The sequence below is a fragment of the Myotis myotis genome, unplaced genomic scaffold (genome assembly GCF_014108235.1).
Source record: "Myotis myotis isolate mMyoMyo1 unplaced genomic scaffold, mMyoMyo1.p scaffold_m19_p_2, whole genome shotgun sequence".
NCBI classification, from domain to species: Eukaryota; Metazoa; Chordata; class Mammalia; order Chiroptera; family Vespertilionidae; genus Myotis; species Myotis myotis.
In genome coordinates this window covers 26334028-26352388 of record NW_023416324.1, presented here as the reverse complement: position 1 = coordinate 26352388, position 18361 = coordinate 26334028, and the positions used below count along the sequence as shown (strand labels likewise).

The window sequence follows — 18361 nt, the reverse complement described above, 5'->3', positions numbered from 1 at the left end:
GCTGCTCACCGGAGAAAACAATTATGCCCCACATCTTTTTATTAGAGGAATTATATATGGAAATACTCTAAAGTTAACCACATACTGACCACTGTTTTCTTTTAAAAAATGTGCTGTCTTTTCCTCCAAACTACAAATCAAGCCCAATTCTCCACCTCAAATGATTTTGTGCTTTCTACTGGACTGAAAAATAGAAATCACTAAATCCAAACTTTCCCTAATTACTTCCTTTGCACCTCAAGTTCCTTTGATAGCTTCATCCTTTCTACCATTCTGCATGTGTTTGTTCTTTTTCCTTTGAGAATTTGTCAATTATTTCTCCCTTGTATCTTCAATCTCGTTCTCTCTAATGGTTTGTTGAACATCTAGAGAAAAATGAATAGATAAATCCCCTTCTGCCTACTAGTCATTTCACCTCTTCCTTCCTCTAACATCTTATATTCAAGGTACCCAGAACCACTCTTTCCAACTTTTCCTGAAACTGATCTTTCTCACTTATCTAACTCCAGTGAAATAGTTCCACAGTTATTCCAGTTTCTCAGGGAAGAATACTTAAGTGTTCTCTGTTTTTTTCCTGTTTAATCTGCTTCCCATTATGTGCCACCACCACCTCCTTTCTTTGCCTACTTTTACATTTTCTGTTCAAGCTTCACTGCCTTTTACAAGGACAACAGCAGCAGCCTTTACATCAGTTTTCCTATTTTCAATCTATCTTCAATTTAGTCCTACACAACAGGGCTTGTGATGTTAGCCCTGTGAGTTTCCTCTGGTACTCTGGCCACAGCCAAGAAGCCAAATTTGAATTTATTCAGTAAATGCTTGAATTCTTGCTCTGAGTAAAATACTGCCAGACCTTAGAGTTTACAGTGATGGACAAGATCAGTGGAATCTCTACAAACCTCATGGAGCTTCTATCCTGGTGGTATATATTAAATCATAAGTACCAATTGTGTCCTATAAAGCAAAAATATAGGCTAAAAGACTTTGCTACTCAGAACTCTGTTTCCCTCTCATTGTCATCACCTGGGAACTTTTAGAAATATGGAAGCTCAAACCCTACCCCATTCATCCTTTATCTGCATTTTAAACAGATCCTTAGATTATTCGTTTGTGCATTAAAGTGTGCTAAGCACTCCTACAAGAAATGATACCAGTCTTTTAAGGGTTTTTTTGGGGAATGAGAAAATTTTGTGAAGTACTTAAAATTAGCATATAGTAAGTACTAATAAATGCTAGCTATTACTGTCAACATGGCAGCACCTTATGTCCCTTTCCTTAAGAGTTTATGAAGAGTTTCCATAAATGTTACTTTATTTTAAACTAGAGGTCCAGTTCATGAATTCGTGCACCAGTGGGGTCCCTGGTATCATTACTTCCGCTTTATAGATGATGAAATGGAAACTTAGAACTAAGAAACTTGTCCAAGGTCATATCACAAAGAAGGCATGAAGTGGAATCTACTCCAAAGCCCTTCTATTAATTTCTATGCTATTATTTCTTAATAGTAGTTCCTCTCTTGACTTGAATTCACACTCTTTTCATTCCACATCAGAGGAACAAGTATCTTAAACCCTTTTAAAAAATAATTCCACTTGTAAGTTTTATTCTTGTTATTTCTTGTTGGACCATAATCCTTTAATGACCTCTTTCAAGTACATTTCCAGGTGTCTTCACAGGCTTCTTCCTAAAGATTTTCTTCATCCTATCACTTAACTTCACCTACACTTATATTCTATTTCTTTTTACTGTCAAGTCTCAAATGTGCCACTATCTCCACTTCAACCTACATAATTCCAGAATCTCCTGAATTGTTCTTTCAGACCTATGCTACTTTCCTAAAACCTCAACTCAAAGATTACCAAAAACTTTCAAACTGCTAAGGTTAAAAATGTTCTTTGTTATTTTCCTCAATCTCTCATCAACAATTGACAAGTGCTGACAACCCTCATTGCTATCTTAAATTCACCTACCCAGATATCTTTGATAGGGTTGGCAAGCTATGACCCATGGGCTAAACAAAGTCCATGTATCTATCATATGTGACCAGCAAAGCCTAAACTATTTATTATATGATCCTCTACAGAAAAGTTTACCAGCCCCTACTATATAGATGGTTTGGGACCACTGAAGGGATTTAGGAAAAGGACATGACATATTCAAGGATGATCATTCTGGCAGTTCTGTGGAAGATGAATAGAAAAATGAGGAAATAGATGTATATACAATAATAAAGATGAGATGACAAGGGCATAAGACATTAGAAAAGTAGTAACTGACAGGGACTTTATAATTTTTTGGTATAGGGGAATGAATCAAGAGGAAGAGGAAAGCAGCAGTCGAGATACTCAGCTAAATGATCAGATGTATGTTAGTGTATTAATGGAAAGAGCAAATCAGAAAAAGCAGGTTTGCCTGGCCAGTGTGGCTCAGTGGTTGAGTGTTGATCTATGAACCAGAAGGTCATAGTTTGATTCCCGGTCAGGGCACATGCCTGGGTAGTAGGCTTAAACCCCAGTGTGGGGCGTGCAGGAGGCAGCTGATCAATGATTCTCTCTCATCATTGATGTTTCTATCTCTCTCTCTCCCTCTCCCTTCCTCTCTGCAATTAATAAAGATTTAAAAAAATCATTGACTTAAAAAAACAAAAAACAAAAAAAGGTTTATGAGATGAAGCTAAAGAATGAGAGGCCTACTAAAATCCAGTCATCAGCAGTAGAGTTTGGAGACAGAATACAAAAACATACATATATAACAAGTTCTGAATATTTGGTGAATGATTCAACAGAAAAATATAAATTTACTATTTCCTCCCCCACCCCCCGGATTTATCCCCAAACTTCTGCTCTGTAAAGTTCTTACATGGATTCCAAATCATACCTTGGAAGGAGGTGGTGCAGGCTTAGGAACCAGGTTCTTATAGACACTTGGAACCATGTTGGATGATTTGTTCCCATTTGCATAGTGAGATCCTGGTGAGGTGAATGCAGCAGAGAAGGCAGCAGCAGGATCTTCTTTGGAAACTTTTTTGATAACTAGCATTTTGGAGGTTTGTTTGGCACCAGGTGGGTTTTCTGTGAAATAAAATAGTGGAGAAACAAAAGAATGTAAAGATATTAGTTAACAGGAAGCACAGTTTATATGAAGATCTCACAATCAACAAAGAATTGACAATTGAGACTGAGGGACAAACATTCCTGATGTGTACTTAACAGATACCCTCAAAAGCAATACTACTTAGGAATTGTAGAAAAAAAGACAGTATATTAAGCACCTGATTCTAAAGTGATAAATCAACCAGAAAGCCCAAAGATGTTAGTAGTCTTTCAGGGGCATAACATTTCTAGTATATGGTGTATCACTCAGGCACAGAGCAAACAAGAATATATCCAAGGGTGGCAGCTCCTGTCAGCATGGGAATGGAGATCAGGAAACTGGGGAAGCTGCCATATACCATCGACAAAGGGGAAATGTGACAGCAACCATCCTTAATCCTAAAACTCAAGGTCCAAACCCAGTATTTAGATAAGGCCTTCCCAATATGATGCCTGACTACTGAACATGTCTAATGTAGGGACTAGGAGAGTACAGTTTGTAAATGCCAAATACCCTAATGCCACATCATGTTTGGTTTGAAATACACTGATTTGTCTGTTAATTTTTTATAAGGCTAGTTATTCCCATATATATATGTATGTATTTATGTATTTTCTCCTTTCCGTATATAATAAGCATCCTTTGTAATTGCCAAGACAAAACAAAAAACTCAGCAACTGGAACTTGAATAAAATGGTCTATAGGATGTGGTATTATATAGCCTTTCAAATAACACTTTGGAAGACTATTCAGTAATGTGGAAGAATGCTTAGAATACATTGTTATATATGCCTACCAAATATTTAGGAGACACCGATAACACATATAACTCAATTTAATTGTAATAAGCAAATTAGCAATGTTAATTAAAAATTACTTCTTATAAGCTTTATATATTATTCTCCCTTTGCTTAAAATCTGCTTTCAAAAATAGAAAAAAAAATGCTTTAAGTTCAGGGCTCTTTAAGTTCTCAACAATCTGTATTCTAACTCATTACATTTCAATGATATTTTGGGGGGCAAAGTAGGAGTTAATAGGTGTTAGTTACTATGTGCAAATAGATGAGATGAGAAACAAGATAAAGAAACAAAACGAGAGATAAAGAATTTTTGCTCCTCTCCCTGATATGAAAAATTTAAAGTTGTGCCTTTAAAATGGCAAAATCTACCTACCCCACACTCCAGAAGGGGTCCCAATAGGTCTGCATGGCTGATTCTGTTTGCCAGCTTCTGGATTCAAAGAAGGCTAGGAAAAAAGGGATATTAATGGTTGATACAGAAAGCTAATCATTTTGGCACCTTTTGCAAAGTAGTACCACCATGGAACCTATCAAATAATATCAGCAGCATTTACTTAATGCTGTATTCAGAAATAACTAACAGATAAATGATGTTGAAATACAAAATAGATAGGTCTTATATTAATCTTAGGCTCTTTTGGGTTTCATTTCCTTTAAAAAGAGGAGTAAAAAACAAAACAAAACAGACTAAATGTTCAAGTTTTCTTTCCACAGAAAGCTGAATGAATAAGAATGTGAATCACTTTTCTCAGATTTAAGGACAATCTGTCAGTGAGATGTGTAGTAATTCTAGCATTTCTTAGATTGCTTTAGGACAGAAGCAAACCATGTGCCAGGGACTGCAATAGTAATACAAAGGTAATTAAGCCTATTAAAAAGAGTCCTTGTCCCCACAAGGGTTAGTTTCACTATAAAGATAAACTTGAAGATAAATAAAAGGTTATAGGGGATATGAAAATATCCATATTAAAGAAGGAATACTAAGAATAGCCAATTTCACGTGAAAGAGAAGTGCTCTTAGAAAAGTTTTCATTGGGAGATGACTAAGAATCCTTAAAGATGATTTCCAAAGCTGGAATATGAGCGATTCTAAAGAACAGAATGCTCAGTGAACGCTAAGACAGGAAAGCATGAAAAAGAATAGAATATTCAGCAACCTGCAAATAGTTCAACATGATTAGTGCTAGGGAAAGAGGGGACCCTTTTGTGAGGAAAGAGACGTTTGGCAAAGTAGGCAAGAGCCAGATTGTGGAGTATTTCTCAGAGACTGACTTTTATTTCTATAGGTAATGACCCCTTTTTCATAAACAGAGTTAACCATGATCCAATCATTAGTTTACATGGTCTGATAACAGCTTGAAGGATGTATTTGAGGGGTTTAAACATTAACTAGGAGACCATTAGAAGACTGATTTCATAGTCCAGGAGAATAATGAAGGCAACAGAAGTAAAGGAAGATGAGGAAAAGGATGGAGAAGTGCTAAAGAGCAATAGACTGGACTTGAGAATGACACTGGTGTCCAAGCCTAAACTTTAAAATCTGGTAATAGAATAAGAAATGTCTTTTCGGCACAATTGACCATGGATAATTAAACAAATAGAAAGATGCCCAGACTCCACTACAGAGCTCCTCAATAAAAATCTCTAGGAGTAGGGCCCTAGCAGGTATGTATTTTCTACCTGTCAAGGTGAGAATCATTACTATAGAATAAGCAGATACAAACACCAACTCACTATATGAGTGGATAAATCAGTGACAGAGTATGATTTTTTTTAGAATATCATGTTTTAATAGGCCTAGTTTTATAGATGTAGGTGTGAAAAACACCAACTCCATCTCTGTGTCTCAATTTCATTCGATTTTTTAAGTTTCATGCTTTGACCAACCTAATTGTTCTTTTTTGAATCTTTTTTTTTTTATTGTTTAAAGTATTACAAATAGTTGTACATATGTCTCCTTTTTCCCCTCATTGACCGCCCCCCACTCCCCCACTCCCTGGCACATGCCCTCACCCCTCTAGTGTCTGTGTCCATTAGTTATGCTTATATGCATGCATACAAGCCCTTTGGTTGATCTCTTACCACCGCCCCCCCCCATGCCTTCCTGCTGAAGTTTGACAGTATGTTCGATGCTTTTTTGTCTCTGTATCTATTTTTGTTCATCAGTTTATGATGTTGTTTATATTCCACAAATGAGAGCATGTGATATTTAAGCTCACTGTTCTTAGCAAGCATATCAAAGCCTTCCAATTATCTGTGTTCCTTAAAATGAAGCTATAAATATAGTTAATAGCCAAAATGGCATGACAACTGAGATAAATATTAAACTACTGATAGTAGCAATGATAAACAATACTCTATCACAAGACCACCAGGAAGTACAGCCCCAGGCGCTACTGCATTTTTGTCCCTTTGTCTTATCAATTATTAGTACCCAAGTAACACTATCAAAAAAGTATACCAGCTCTAACCGGTTTGGCTCAGTGGATAGAGCGTAGGCCTGTGGACTAAGGGTCCCAGGTTCCATTGCGGTCAAGGACATGTACCTTGGTTGCGGGCACATCCCCAGTAGGGGGTGTGCAGGAGGCAGCTGATCGATGTTTCTCTCTCATCGATGTTTCTAACTCTCTATCCCTCTCCCTTCCTCTCTGTAAAAAAAATCAATAAAATATATTAAAAAAAAATTTTTTTTTTTTAAAAAGTATACCATAGAGGAGAATAATCTGCAGAGTTCCTAGGTCTTCAACCCAATCTTTATTATGTAAATGACCCTGTAATAAATTCTATGGAGTTGCCTGCTTTGTCTGCCAGTCGTAAGACACCTTTCTCGTTAAGGTGACCATTACCTTTGCCCAGTCAGATACCTGCATTTTTAGTCACATTCTTTCTAGAATTTTCAGAAATACTGCCCCTATTTATGTGATAGCTTTGCTCTCTTTTCACTGATTTTTAAAAATGTAAAATAACTTCATAAAACAAATAGGCCAAATTCTTGTAAACATTTTATAAGCCTCATTCAAAAACAAAAATAGAAAATCCTTCTTTCCTGATTTACAGCAATCGCCTCTTTGCTTTTTTTTCTCTTTTTTTATATATTTTAAATAATTATTTTTTTATTGATTTCAGAGAGAAAGGGAGAGGGAGACATAGGAACATCAATGATGAGAGAGAATCATTGATTGGCGGCCTTCTGCATGCTCCTTACTGGGGATCCGGCCCACAACACAGCATGTGTCTCTGAATGGAATTGAACCCAGGACCCTTCAGTCCTCAGGCCAACACTCTATCCACTAACCAAACTGGCTCGGGCTGTGATAGGTAAGAAAGAGTCAAGCCTGCAGATAATCTTTATGCGTTTACTTGACCCAAAATGATAATTGCTGGGAAGCACATCTCAACTGATTAAGAAAATGCTCCAGACGATGGCAGTTTTGCATCTTATTTTATTTTTTAAATGTTTTTATTGGTTATAGAGAGAGGGAGGATAGAGAGATGGAAACACTGGTGAGAGGAACTACCCACCATAAACTTCTTTTAGTTAAAGTTGTAATTTCAGACCATCCTATGCGGTTACTTTAGGTCTCTGAGTTTGTAAGGCTGCCACCCGGGCCTCCCCTGAGCCTGGGTTAGTATGTGGCCCGTTTTTGTCCACAGTCCCTCCTATCACCACATGTCGTGGGCTGCCGGGAGCCGGTCCATCCTTGCTGTTTCAAGGGACCTGGCATATATGGCATACTGTTCTTAATATGCTTGCTCACCTTCTTGGCACTATGTGTTTTAACCGTCTCTTTGCTTTTGTGTATCCCTCAAAACTATAGTTTGTCTACAAAAAACTTCAAACTCTCTTCATCTACAGATTACTTTAAAAAATCTTACACCTCTGTATTTTCTTTTCTTTTTTTAAAATATATTTTATTGATTTTTTACAGAGAGGAGGGGAGAGGGATAGAGAGTCAGAAACATCGATGAGAGAGAAACATCGATCAGCTGCCTCCTGCACACCCCCCACTGGGGATGTGCCCGAAACCAAGGTACATGCCCTTGACCAGAATCGAACCTGGGACCCTTCAGTCCGCAGGCTGACGCTCTATCCGCTGAGCCAAACCGGTTAGGGCCCTCTGTATTTTCTATAAATTGGTAATTGGTTCTAGAGGTTACAGAATCTCCTCCCTGCCTCTTTATTTTGGCAAGGCAACTTCTTACTGATGTTGTTTTTCTTTTAGGAGACACATACATCTGGTTGTGCTTCTTTGTGAGATGGTGGCATGCATTGATTGCCTATAGCCTAAAACTATTAACTCACAAGCTGCAAAACAATGACCTTCTAATTTTTTCACTCCTTCCTTATTAGCTATTATACTTCCATTAAAAGGAACTTACTCTATTTGGTGACTCACTGGTATGATTCATATGGAAAAGATAAAATGCATGCTAGTTTCTAAGATGAAATATTACTGTGAACTCACAGATTTAATTACAGTTTGTGACTAAACCCTTGCAGTTATTAACCTCAATTGATACATGAACTACCCCATGTTTGGCCAGTGGGAACCTCTAATTTGGCTTCTGAATTCTTTTGCTACAACTCTAGTAGTCTTTTCTTCTTTGCTACTTAGTATGACAAAAAATCCCAAGCTTATCTTATAATACATGCTCTTTCCAGTAATGGTATTTCAAGACCACAATCTGAGCATTAGGAATGCTCATTGCTGTGGGATTGATTGTTGTTTTTAGATCTTTTCAGTGGAGAGAGCAGATCTTTTCAGTGGGGCAGGTGTGTATGTATAGGACACATTTTCAAAGATAAAACACTTCTTATTGATATTTCTAATTCAAATTGAGTACCTTGGGGTTTTACTGAACATTTCTTATATCTGTATTTCCTTTCTTCTACACCAAGAATCCTGACTTTCAAGGATACAGGTATAGAATATCATATTCAATAGCTTTATTCCATATTACAATAATCTGAGAAAAACAATATCAATATTATACCACCAGTATGATTAAAATGTTAATTTTTTGTACATTTTCCCCATTCTCTCATTAAAATAGTTATGCTGTAAATAGACTGACAGAGCTATAGCTATTACATGCCAATACTTTATTTTAACTCTCACTTAGTCTTAGTTCTACAATTAAGCATATACTTAATATTTACCACCATTCCTTTTGTTGCTTGCTTGCTGTCTTTCTGGTCAGTTTGGTTGTCTGAAGCTTGTTGTCTAGTACTTTCCTCAGGAAAAGCCTTAGGAACAGTATTCTGAATTTCTATACATTGATACTTAACCTTTATAACTGAAGGGAAGTTTGACATAGCATAAAACCCTTGGCTCACGTTTTCTTTTATTGAATACTGCAACTGTTACTACACTGATTTGTTATAAAGGTTTGTTGTCAAAGTGTCTGATTTTCTTTCTTTTATGAGTCACTTGGTCTTTATGCCCTGATGACCAAAGGACTTTTTTTTTTATTGTTTGAGTATAGTATTTTATCACTATCAGGTGTTGGCTGTTCTGGTTATCCTTTCAATTTGTAGCTACAAATCTTATTGTAATATAAATTATTCCTGAATTACACTTTTTATTATTTAAACCATTCCTTTGAGTTATTTTTTGTGGAGTGGAGGGTAAGGATCCTATTATACATATACTAGAGGCCCGGTACGCAAAATTCATGCACTTGGGGGCGGAGGGGTCCCTCAGCCTAGCCAGTGCCCTCTTGCAGTCTGGGAGGCCTCGGAATGGGCCTAAGCCAGTGGTAAGCAAACTGCGGCTCGCGAGCCACATGCAGCTCTTTGGCCCCTTGAGTGCGGCTCTTCCACAAAATACCACGTGCGGGCACGCGTGTACAGTGTGATTGAAACTTCGTGGCCCATGTGCAGATGTCGTTATTTTGTGGAAGAGCCACACTAAAGGGGCCAAAGAGCTGCATGTGGCTCGCGAGCTGCAGTTTGCCAACCACTGGCCTAAGCCATCAGTTGGATATCCTTAGCTCTGCTGTGGGGGTGGTGAGCCCAGCTCAGGGCTTCTGGCTGAGCAGTGCTCCCTGTGGGAGTGCACTGACCACCAGGGGCAGCGCCTGAGTTGAGTGTCTGCCCCCTGGTGGTCAGTACGCGTCATATCAACCGGTTGTTCTGCAGTTCCATTGATTTGAATATTAGCCTTTTATTACATAGGATTGGAGCCTTTCCCGCCACAACTTCTGTATCATTTTTTTCTCAATTCTAACTTTTAATCTATTTGTTTCTCCTTAATTTGTTAATTTGTATGTTATCATTTTTGGGAATGTGGGCCAAAATAGCTCCTTTTAAAAACATCATACTTTAGAGCTCTCCTGTTATTTTCATAGAGGATCAAAAAAGAAATGATGGCCAAAACCGGTTTGGCTCAGTGGATAGAGCGTCGGCCTGTGGACTGAAGGGTCCCGGGTTCGATTCCGGTCAGGGGCATGTACCTGGGTTGTGGGCATATCCCCGGTGGGGGATGTGCAGGAGGCAGCTGATCGATGTTTCTCTTTCATCGATGTTTCTAACTCTCTGTCTCTCTCCCTTCCTCTCTGTAAAAAATCAATAAAATATATTAAAAAAAAAGAAAAAAAAAAAAGAAATGATGGTTCACTTTCTTTGATGTCCTGGCAGTTCCCCTGCCCCACTTTCCCCCTTTTATCTGAACCTTGTCTTTCTTCTCTATTTGTTCTTTATAAAAAAATATGTTTTTTTTATTGATTTCAGAGAAGGAAAGGGAAACATCAATGATGAGAGAAATAATTGATCCCCTGTCTTCTGCACGTCCCCTACTGGGTTCAAGCCTGCATCAGGGCAAGTAATCAGACCAGGAATCAAACTGTGACCTGCTAGTTCATAGGTGGATGAGCCACACCGGATGGACTCTGCAGTTCAATCTGGATTCTATTTCCAAAAGATTTGTCCTTGGGGGCTTTGTTTTGAAAGGGAATATTGCTGGTTAGTATGAACAATGATAGAACCCTGTGGTAGTTATCAATTTATTGTCTCTTAATTCCAAAGCCATCCATTCTGTCTGCTCTGTGTAAATGTTTCTGTGCACTTTAAAATGTTTCCTTTGTCAGCTGGCATGCTAATTTTTTAATCAGTAGAGAACAATGGAGAAACTTTTGCTTCTTGTTCCAGTGTGCTTACTCAGCAGACTCCTGTAGCACCCAGTTCCTGCTAAGCCAGGTTCTGAAGTACAAGTGAGCTCTGACTTGAGTGATTTTGTAACAGGGAGGCATCTTCCATGAACAGTATTATCAAGTACTCTAGAAGGCAGATTTCCAGCATGTTCCCTGGAGAAGCACCTCAGCAATTGCTCAGCCATTCAGTGAGCCACAGCAAAGCCTTTTTCAACAAAGACTGGATCTCAGTCTGGGGTGGTGATGGGGGAATGGGGAATTCTTCCTTAGGTGCTCATCTTAGCCTTAGGGTTAGTGGCTGCTCCTTTTATCTGCTATTTCAATCTTCTTTAGTATTCTCTTTACTTCTTATTAGCCAATCACTCATTACACCATTCTAATAATTATTTATATTATTTTTTGTATAAAACTGCCATCTTCTTTCTTTTGCATATTTTAATTTCAAAATCAAATAAACAACTTCTCCTTCCACCAAATAAACAACATCCAAACCTGATGTCAAATGTGGGAAGAGACGGCAAGGCTTGAGACTCTTGTATTCTGCCTTAGGCAGAAAGACAGAAGAGAAAAAAACCACTAGACATCAGCAGAGGAAACCAGGTGGGCTGGGGACACACTCAGGGCTGCTGGGAGAACAAGTTCTGCAGGTAGGAAGTCCTTATCGACTTCTTTCAGGTAAGAGGCATCTTCATCACCCTTTAATGGGATGATGAAGATCATCTCATCAGGAACAGGAGCATTGGGTTCTTCTGCTGTCACGTCAATTTCATCAATGCCTAGGCCTAGCTTGATCATGCAGTAATGCAGTTGGAGTGGGTCTGGGGATCCTCACATGAGATGCCAGAAGAGAGCAGCGCAGTTTCAAACAGCAGCACAGGTCCTTTTGGGCCATCATGTACCCCACTGTACAGTAATCTCCAAGTGTCCGGGCTTTCATGATATGCTGCTCCATGTTGTCTGTCCAGCTGTAGGTAGGTGCTAGTCACATGCAGCAGGATAAAGACATAAACTGACTGGAGACTGTCACCTTCTCAACCTTCTTATCCAAGATTTCTTTCATGAGTTTGCATATTCTCACACTTGGCCTTGCTCTCTTCCATTGTCTTCTTCTCTTCATCCTCAAATAGCTCGAGGCCCCCCCCCTTGGTAATTGAGACAAAGCTTTTTTCATCAAACTCCTTGAGCTGCCGCACCGTACTCATCAATAGGCTCCATCTATTATACTACCCTTGAAGCTCTGCTTCTGCATTTGCTCCACAAAAGCAGAGTTGATAACCTCCTCTTTGCTCTCACCAATGATGTCAACACTTTACCACATTTATTTCATCATTCATTCTCTGTAGATATATATATTTTTTTCTGCAGCATTTGCAGGTTGATGGACTTGATGTCACTCATCCTCAAAAATTTATTATGTATTTCCTTAAAAGAACACTCTCATAATCATAGTATAATTATAAAAACCAGGCAGTTAACAATAAATACTATTTATAATCCACAACCCTTATTTAAGCCATAACACTGATATCTTTTATAGCAAAACAAAGTTTTAAAAACATTGTTTTTCTCCCCACCCAGAATCCAATGTAGGTTCACATGTTGCCTTTAGTTGTTCTCTTTGGTTTTCTTTAATCTGGAACTTTTTTTCATAACCATAACTTTTTTTAAGTACAGGCTAGTTTTTTTGTGGAATCTTTTCTAACTCTTTTGTAGAAACCTCAATTTGAGTACAGTAAAGTCTTGATATAATGGACTAATTCAGGCAAGGGAGAGTCTGTTAAAGCCGAAAGTCGGTTTTCTGAATGTGTATTGCATTGTCCTATAAACCAGGAGATCATGGTTCAATTCCTACTCAGGGCATATGACTGGGTTTTGGGCTCTACCCCCGGTGTGGGGTGTGCAAGAGGCAGCTGATTCAATGATTCTCTCTCATCACTGATGTTTCTAGCTCTCTCCTTCCCTCTCTGACATCAAGAAAACGGTATTTATAAATAAATAAATAAAAACCACATATTAATTATAAGCAAAACTTGGTTAAAAGTATTTTAAAATGGACAGGATATTAATTTTCAAATGACGAACAGAAAATTTTGTCCGTCTGAGGGCCACAAAATCGAGGGCTGACTGTATGTGTAATGTTTTCTCATGGTTAGATTCAAGGATATGCATTTTTTGAAGGAATTCAGAAGTAATGTTGGATCCTCATTGCATCACACCAGAAGGCTTATGACCTGCTCTTGTACCATCCCATGACTGTGACATTAATCTACTTTTTTTTTTTTAATCTACTTCTTAATAAAATAAAATTTACATACAATGAAGAGCACCAATACTAATTATACTATTCCAGGAGGTTTTTTTTTTTTTTTAATATATTTTATTGATTTTTTACAGAGAGGAAGGGAGAGAGATAGTCAGAAACATCGATGAGAGAGAATCATCAATCAGCTGCCTCCTGCACATCCCCTACTGGGGATATGCCCGCAACCCAGGTACATGCCCTTGACCGGAATCGAACCTGGGACCTTTCAGTCCGCAGGCCGATGCTCTATCCACTGAGCCAAACCGGTTTCGGCCTATTCCAGGAGTTTTGAAAAATGATCACACCTTGCCAACTTCTATAAAGACAACTATTTCCTACAATCAGCAAGTTTACCCAAGCTTTTCCCAAGTCAATCCTCATTCCACATAGGCAACCACTATTCTGGTTTTTGCCCTCACTATAGGTTATTTGCCTGTTCTAGAATGTCATATTAATGTAATTATACAGTATGTTCCCTTCACTGTAAGGCTTCATTGACATTCATCACGTTATTACATCAGTCATTCCTTTTTATTACTGAATAAATAAGCCATTACATGATTACACCACAACTTTTTATTTTTATGTTGATAGACATTTAAATTATTTCTAATTTGGGGCTATTATGAATGAAATTATAATAAATACACACATACTTTCATTTCTCTTTAGCAAAAAGTTAGATGTGGAATGGGCCACAAGGTAAATTTATGTTTAGTTTTATAAGAAACAGCCTTTCTCCAAAATGGATGTACTCCTTCACAATCCCACTAACAATGTGAGAGAGTTCCAGGTGCTCTAAAATGTCACCAAATTTTGTGTTTAGCAGTATGTCATAGTGATAACTAATTTGAATTTCCAAATTTCTCTTATGACCAAAAACATGGATCGTTTTTATCTACGTGCCTATTGGTCATTTGTATAATTTCCTTTGGGAATAGCCATTCAAATCTTGCCCATTAAAAATATGCTAATGATATGCAAAGGCTGCTCAATCCCTTGCTATGACGTGCACTGAGGGGGCAGATGCTCCGACCAATAGATTAGCTTACTGCTGGGGTCTGGCCAATCGGGACTGAGCCAGATGGGCCAGACACGCCCTGGAGCCCTCTGTGGTTCCTCCCCAGCTGGCCAACCTCCCGAGTCCCTCCCGGGCCCCGATCATGCACAGGTGGGGTCCCTCGGCCTGGCCTGCACCCTCTCACAAACTGGGACCCCTTGGGGGATGTCGGAGAGCTGGTTTCGGCCGGATCCCGCAGGCCAGGCCGAGGGACCCCACTGGTGCACGATTTCATGCACTGGGCCTCTAGTACAATATAATACTGTTCATATAAAGATCAAAATCAGGCAAAAATTATATTATAGAATGTTTATGGATATATACATGTAGTAAAAGTCTATAAAAAACATGTATGAGGATGATGAAACATTGAAAATAAAGATGGTGATTACCTCTAGGGCAGTGGTTCTCAACCTGTGGGTTCCGACCCCTTTGGCGGTCGAACAACCCTTTCACAGGAGTCGCCTAAGACCATCCTGCATATCAGATATTTACATTACGATTCATAACACTAGCAACATTACATTTATGAAGTAGCAACGAAAATAATTTTATGGTTGGAAGTCACCACAACATGAGGAACTGTATTTAAAGGGCCAGAAGGTTGAGAACCACTGCTCTAGGGGAAAGTGAGGAGAACAGATTAGGGAAGCTTTAACTATATCTGTGATATTTTACCATTTTAAAAAAATTTAACAGACATTTACTACTTTAGTTGAACAACCTCTACACACAAAATAATGGCTTAAGATTTTTTTAGTTGAAAGGAACTTAGGTCTTAAAAGGTTTTGTGAGTCTGCTCCATGTTTTCTGGGAATCATTTAACTGATCCTTTTAAGATTTCTGAAGCCGGCAGCCAGATAGAAAAGTTGTAATATTTTAATTCTTTTGTAAAAGAATGGTCTAGAGCAGTGATGGCGAACCTTTTGAGCTCGGCGTGTCAGCATTTTCAAAAACCCTAACTTAACTCTGGTGCCGTGTCACATATAGAAATTTTTTGACATTTGCAACCATAGTAAAACAAAGACTTATATTTTTGATATTTATTTTATATATTTAAATGTCATTTAACAAAGAAAAATCAACCAAAAAAATGAGTTCACGTGTCAAAGGTTGGTCAGTGTGCATAGGTTCGCCATCACTGGTTTAGAGCATATTTGGCAAATGTTAATATTTCACAAAGTTAGGTGATGTGCTAACTTGATCATTTTCTTCATACTCTATGTACACTTAGAACAGCGGTTCTCAACCTGGGGGTCACACCCCCTTTGGGGGTCGAACGACCCTTTCACAGGGGTCGCCTAAGACCATCTTGCATATCAGATGTTTACATTACGATTCATAACAGTAGCAAAATTACAGTTATGAAGTAGCAACGAAAATAATTTTATGGTTGGAAGTCACCACAACATGAGGAACTGTATTAAAGGGTCGCGGCATTAGGAAGGTTGAGAACCACTGACTTAGAATATTGTATAAAAAACATAAATGCAAAATAAATTTGCCCTTACTGACCTTGTTCAGATTTGATTTGACAACAAAATTCCATTTAAATCACTTAGCAGATGAAGATAATGCTACCTTAACCTTTTTCTTTCTGTCATCAATTCATTTCCAAGTTGGAATGCCACAGAACTGATCAAGGACTCTATTTTTTTACATTTTCTTTTTTTGTTTAAAGTTTGACATGATAAAGGACTTTCTTATCAAACTATGCCAATCAGTTGTTTAATACCTAGTTTAGAAGGTACTCTAAATAACTTCAACTCTACCCCATACTACTTCAGTTTTTTTACAATCTCTTTTTTTATCAAAGCACATAATAAACCAAACTATTAAAGAGACCTAGATACACCTGTTTTATAGATGCTCAGTTGGTTGTGGTCATAGATAAATATTAGATAAATATTCATGTAAGATATAAATTATAATTACAGTGGGTTCATTTAATTAAAGGAATAGAAGTACAAAAAGAAACTCATTTTATAATAAGAATACAATTAAACTTATTTGGATTGATGATATGATGATTTCACCAAGTTTTTAAAATGTGATAAACAACAGATTTTGTTTCTTCATCACTCCACCTATTCTTTCATGCATTTGCTTATAAGAGTACTTTTGATTTAGAGCCAAAAGGCATGTACTTCAACACACAATAGCATCAAGTTTCACTGAATAAATAGACAACAGCTAGAGTACTACTAATTGCATGTTTATAACTTACTATAACTTTTATATAAAAGGGCAAATTTAAGAGAAAAAACCCTCTTATGATAATTGGAGAAAGACAATTTAATATGCAGGACTACATTTTTACATTATTATATATTTGAATACTAAACCTTACAAAACTTAATGGAAATTAAGGATCTTTTTTAAAGTTCCAAAGGCATAAAGATGAGAACAAAAGATGTGCTCAAAGTTACACAAGATTTTTGACACCATCTTCATGCTAATCAACTCTTCTCAGAAAACAATAAAAATCTAAACGTAGGGACTCAATTTTTAGTAATTTCTGAAATGTTCTCATTACTAATAGGGTCTTGTAATTAAGACATTATGTTAGGTTTTAACTGCACAACTAAACCATCATAATACTTACGAAGTCTTCCTCTTCAAACTGCAACTTTTCCACCTTGTCTTCTTTCCTTTCTTCCCTAATCTCTGCAGGTGGCTTTTCCTGAAAGGCACAGCCTTTCCTGGAGTGAAAGCTGCCATTCCAGTGGCGATGGTTTCCTGCGCCACCCCCACTACGCTGGCTCATGCCATCATGACCACGGGAAGAGCCATGCCAACCAGATAGGTTTCCTGTGATTCCAGCATATGCTCCCTTAGAGACACCCGAGTCCACAGAATCATGGCGAAACAGGGAGGGCTGGTGCCAGGAATCTAGAACAGTAAGGAAAAGTAACACATTAGATTATTTGCTTCCTGGAAATTCAGAAATAATTTGGCCAAATGCTTCCTTAACTGGTTTATGGTATCACCAAAAGCCCTTCAGGGGGGCCTTTTAAATAAAAGATTAAGTTTACGGAAAAGAAATCACAAAATATATATTTTTCTTTTAATGTATTTCTTTTTTTTTTTTTTTTTTATATTTTATTGATTTTTTACAGAGAGGAAGGGAGAGAGATAGAGAGTCAGAAACATCGATGAGAGAGAAACATCGATCAGCCGCCTCCTGCACATCCCCCACTGGGGATGTGCCCGCAACCCAGGTACATGCCCTTGACCGGAATCGAACCTAGGACCCTTCAGTCCGCAGGCCGACGCTCCATCCACCGAGCCAAACCGGTTTTGGCTAATGTATTTCTATATGAGTTCTTCCACTGAATAAATGACTCATGAGAACACCCAATATAGTTGAGAACATAACAATGTTAGAAAGCCAACATAGTTGGAGTATTTAACTGAGAACTATGCTTAGAAAAGATCATAATTTCAAGATTATGGACATGCACCCTCATGCTGGGCTTGCCCTAAATGAGTAACTTAAATATAAACATCGAAGTTGGCCATGGCTCACCTCCTGTAGTTCGTAGAGGTCCATTGTTAAAAAAGCCATCAGAGGAATTATGTCGACGACGGCTTACTCCAAATCTACCATCTCCTCGGGGTAGGTGCTCTCCGTGTTTTTCAAAGGTGGCTGTAGGTGACTAAGATGATAAAGAATAGGGAAACAAACAGGTAAGTAGATATGTCTTTCTTAGATTTTGTAGCAGGCTTTTAGAAAACAAGAAATGACTGTGGCAGAAACTGCCATTATAAGAATACTAGTGTCCCAGTGCATGGATTTGTGCACACTGAAAGGAAATTAACTATAAGAAATATATATATGTATATATGTGTGTGTGTGTGTGTGTATATGTATTATATTTGTCTAAAGTTTTACATATGTCTCCTTTTTTCCCTGATTGACCCCCCTGCCCCAGCCATTCCCACCCCAGGGAA

The 18361-nt window shown here is 38.0% G+C and overlaps 1 protein-coding gene across 4 annotated transcripts in view; it reads right to left on the bottom strand.

Annotated features, from left to right (window-relative positions):
• GPBP1L1 (GC-rich promoter binding protein 1 like 1) overlaps nt 1-18361 on the bottom strand; it is a 46646-nt gene that overhangs the window by 7104 nt on the left and 21181 nt on the right. For all 4 annotated transcript variants that reach the window (XM_036350200.1, XM_036350202.1, XM_036350199.1 and 1 more), the window contains 4 exons: nt 17937-18066; nt 17013-17299; nt 4267-4339; nt 2878-3071 (listed from right to left, as the gene is read on the bottom strand). In XM_036350200.1, coding sequence (XP_036206093.1) covers nt 2878-3071; nt 4267-4339; nt 17013-17299; nt 17937-18066 — 684 coding nt within the window. The remainder of the gene's footprint in view (nt 1-2877; nt 3072-4266; nt 4340-17012; nt 17300-17936; nt 18067-18361) is intronic.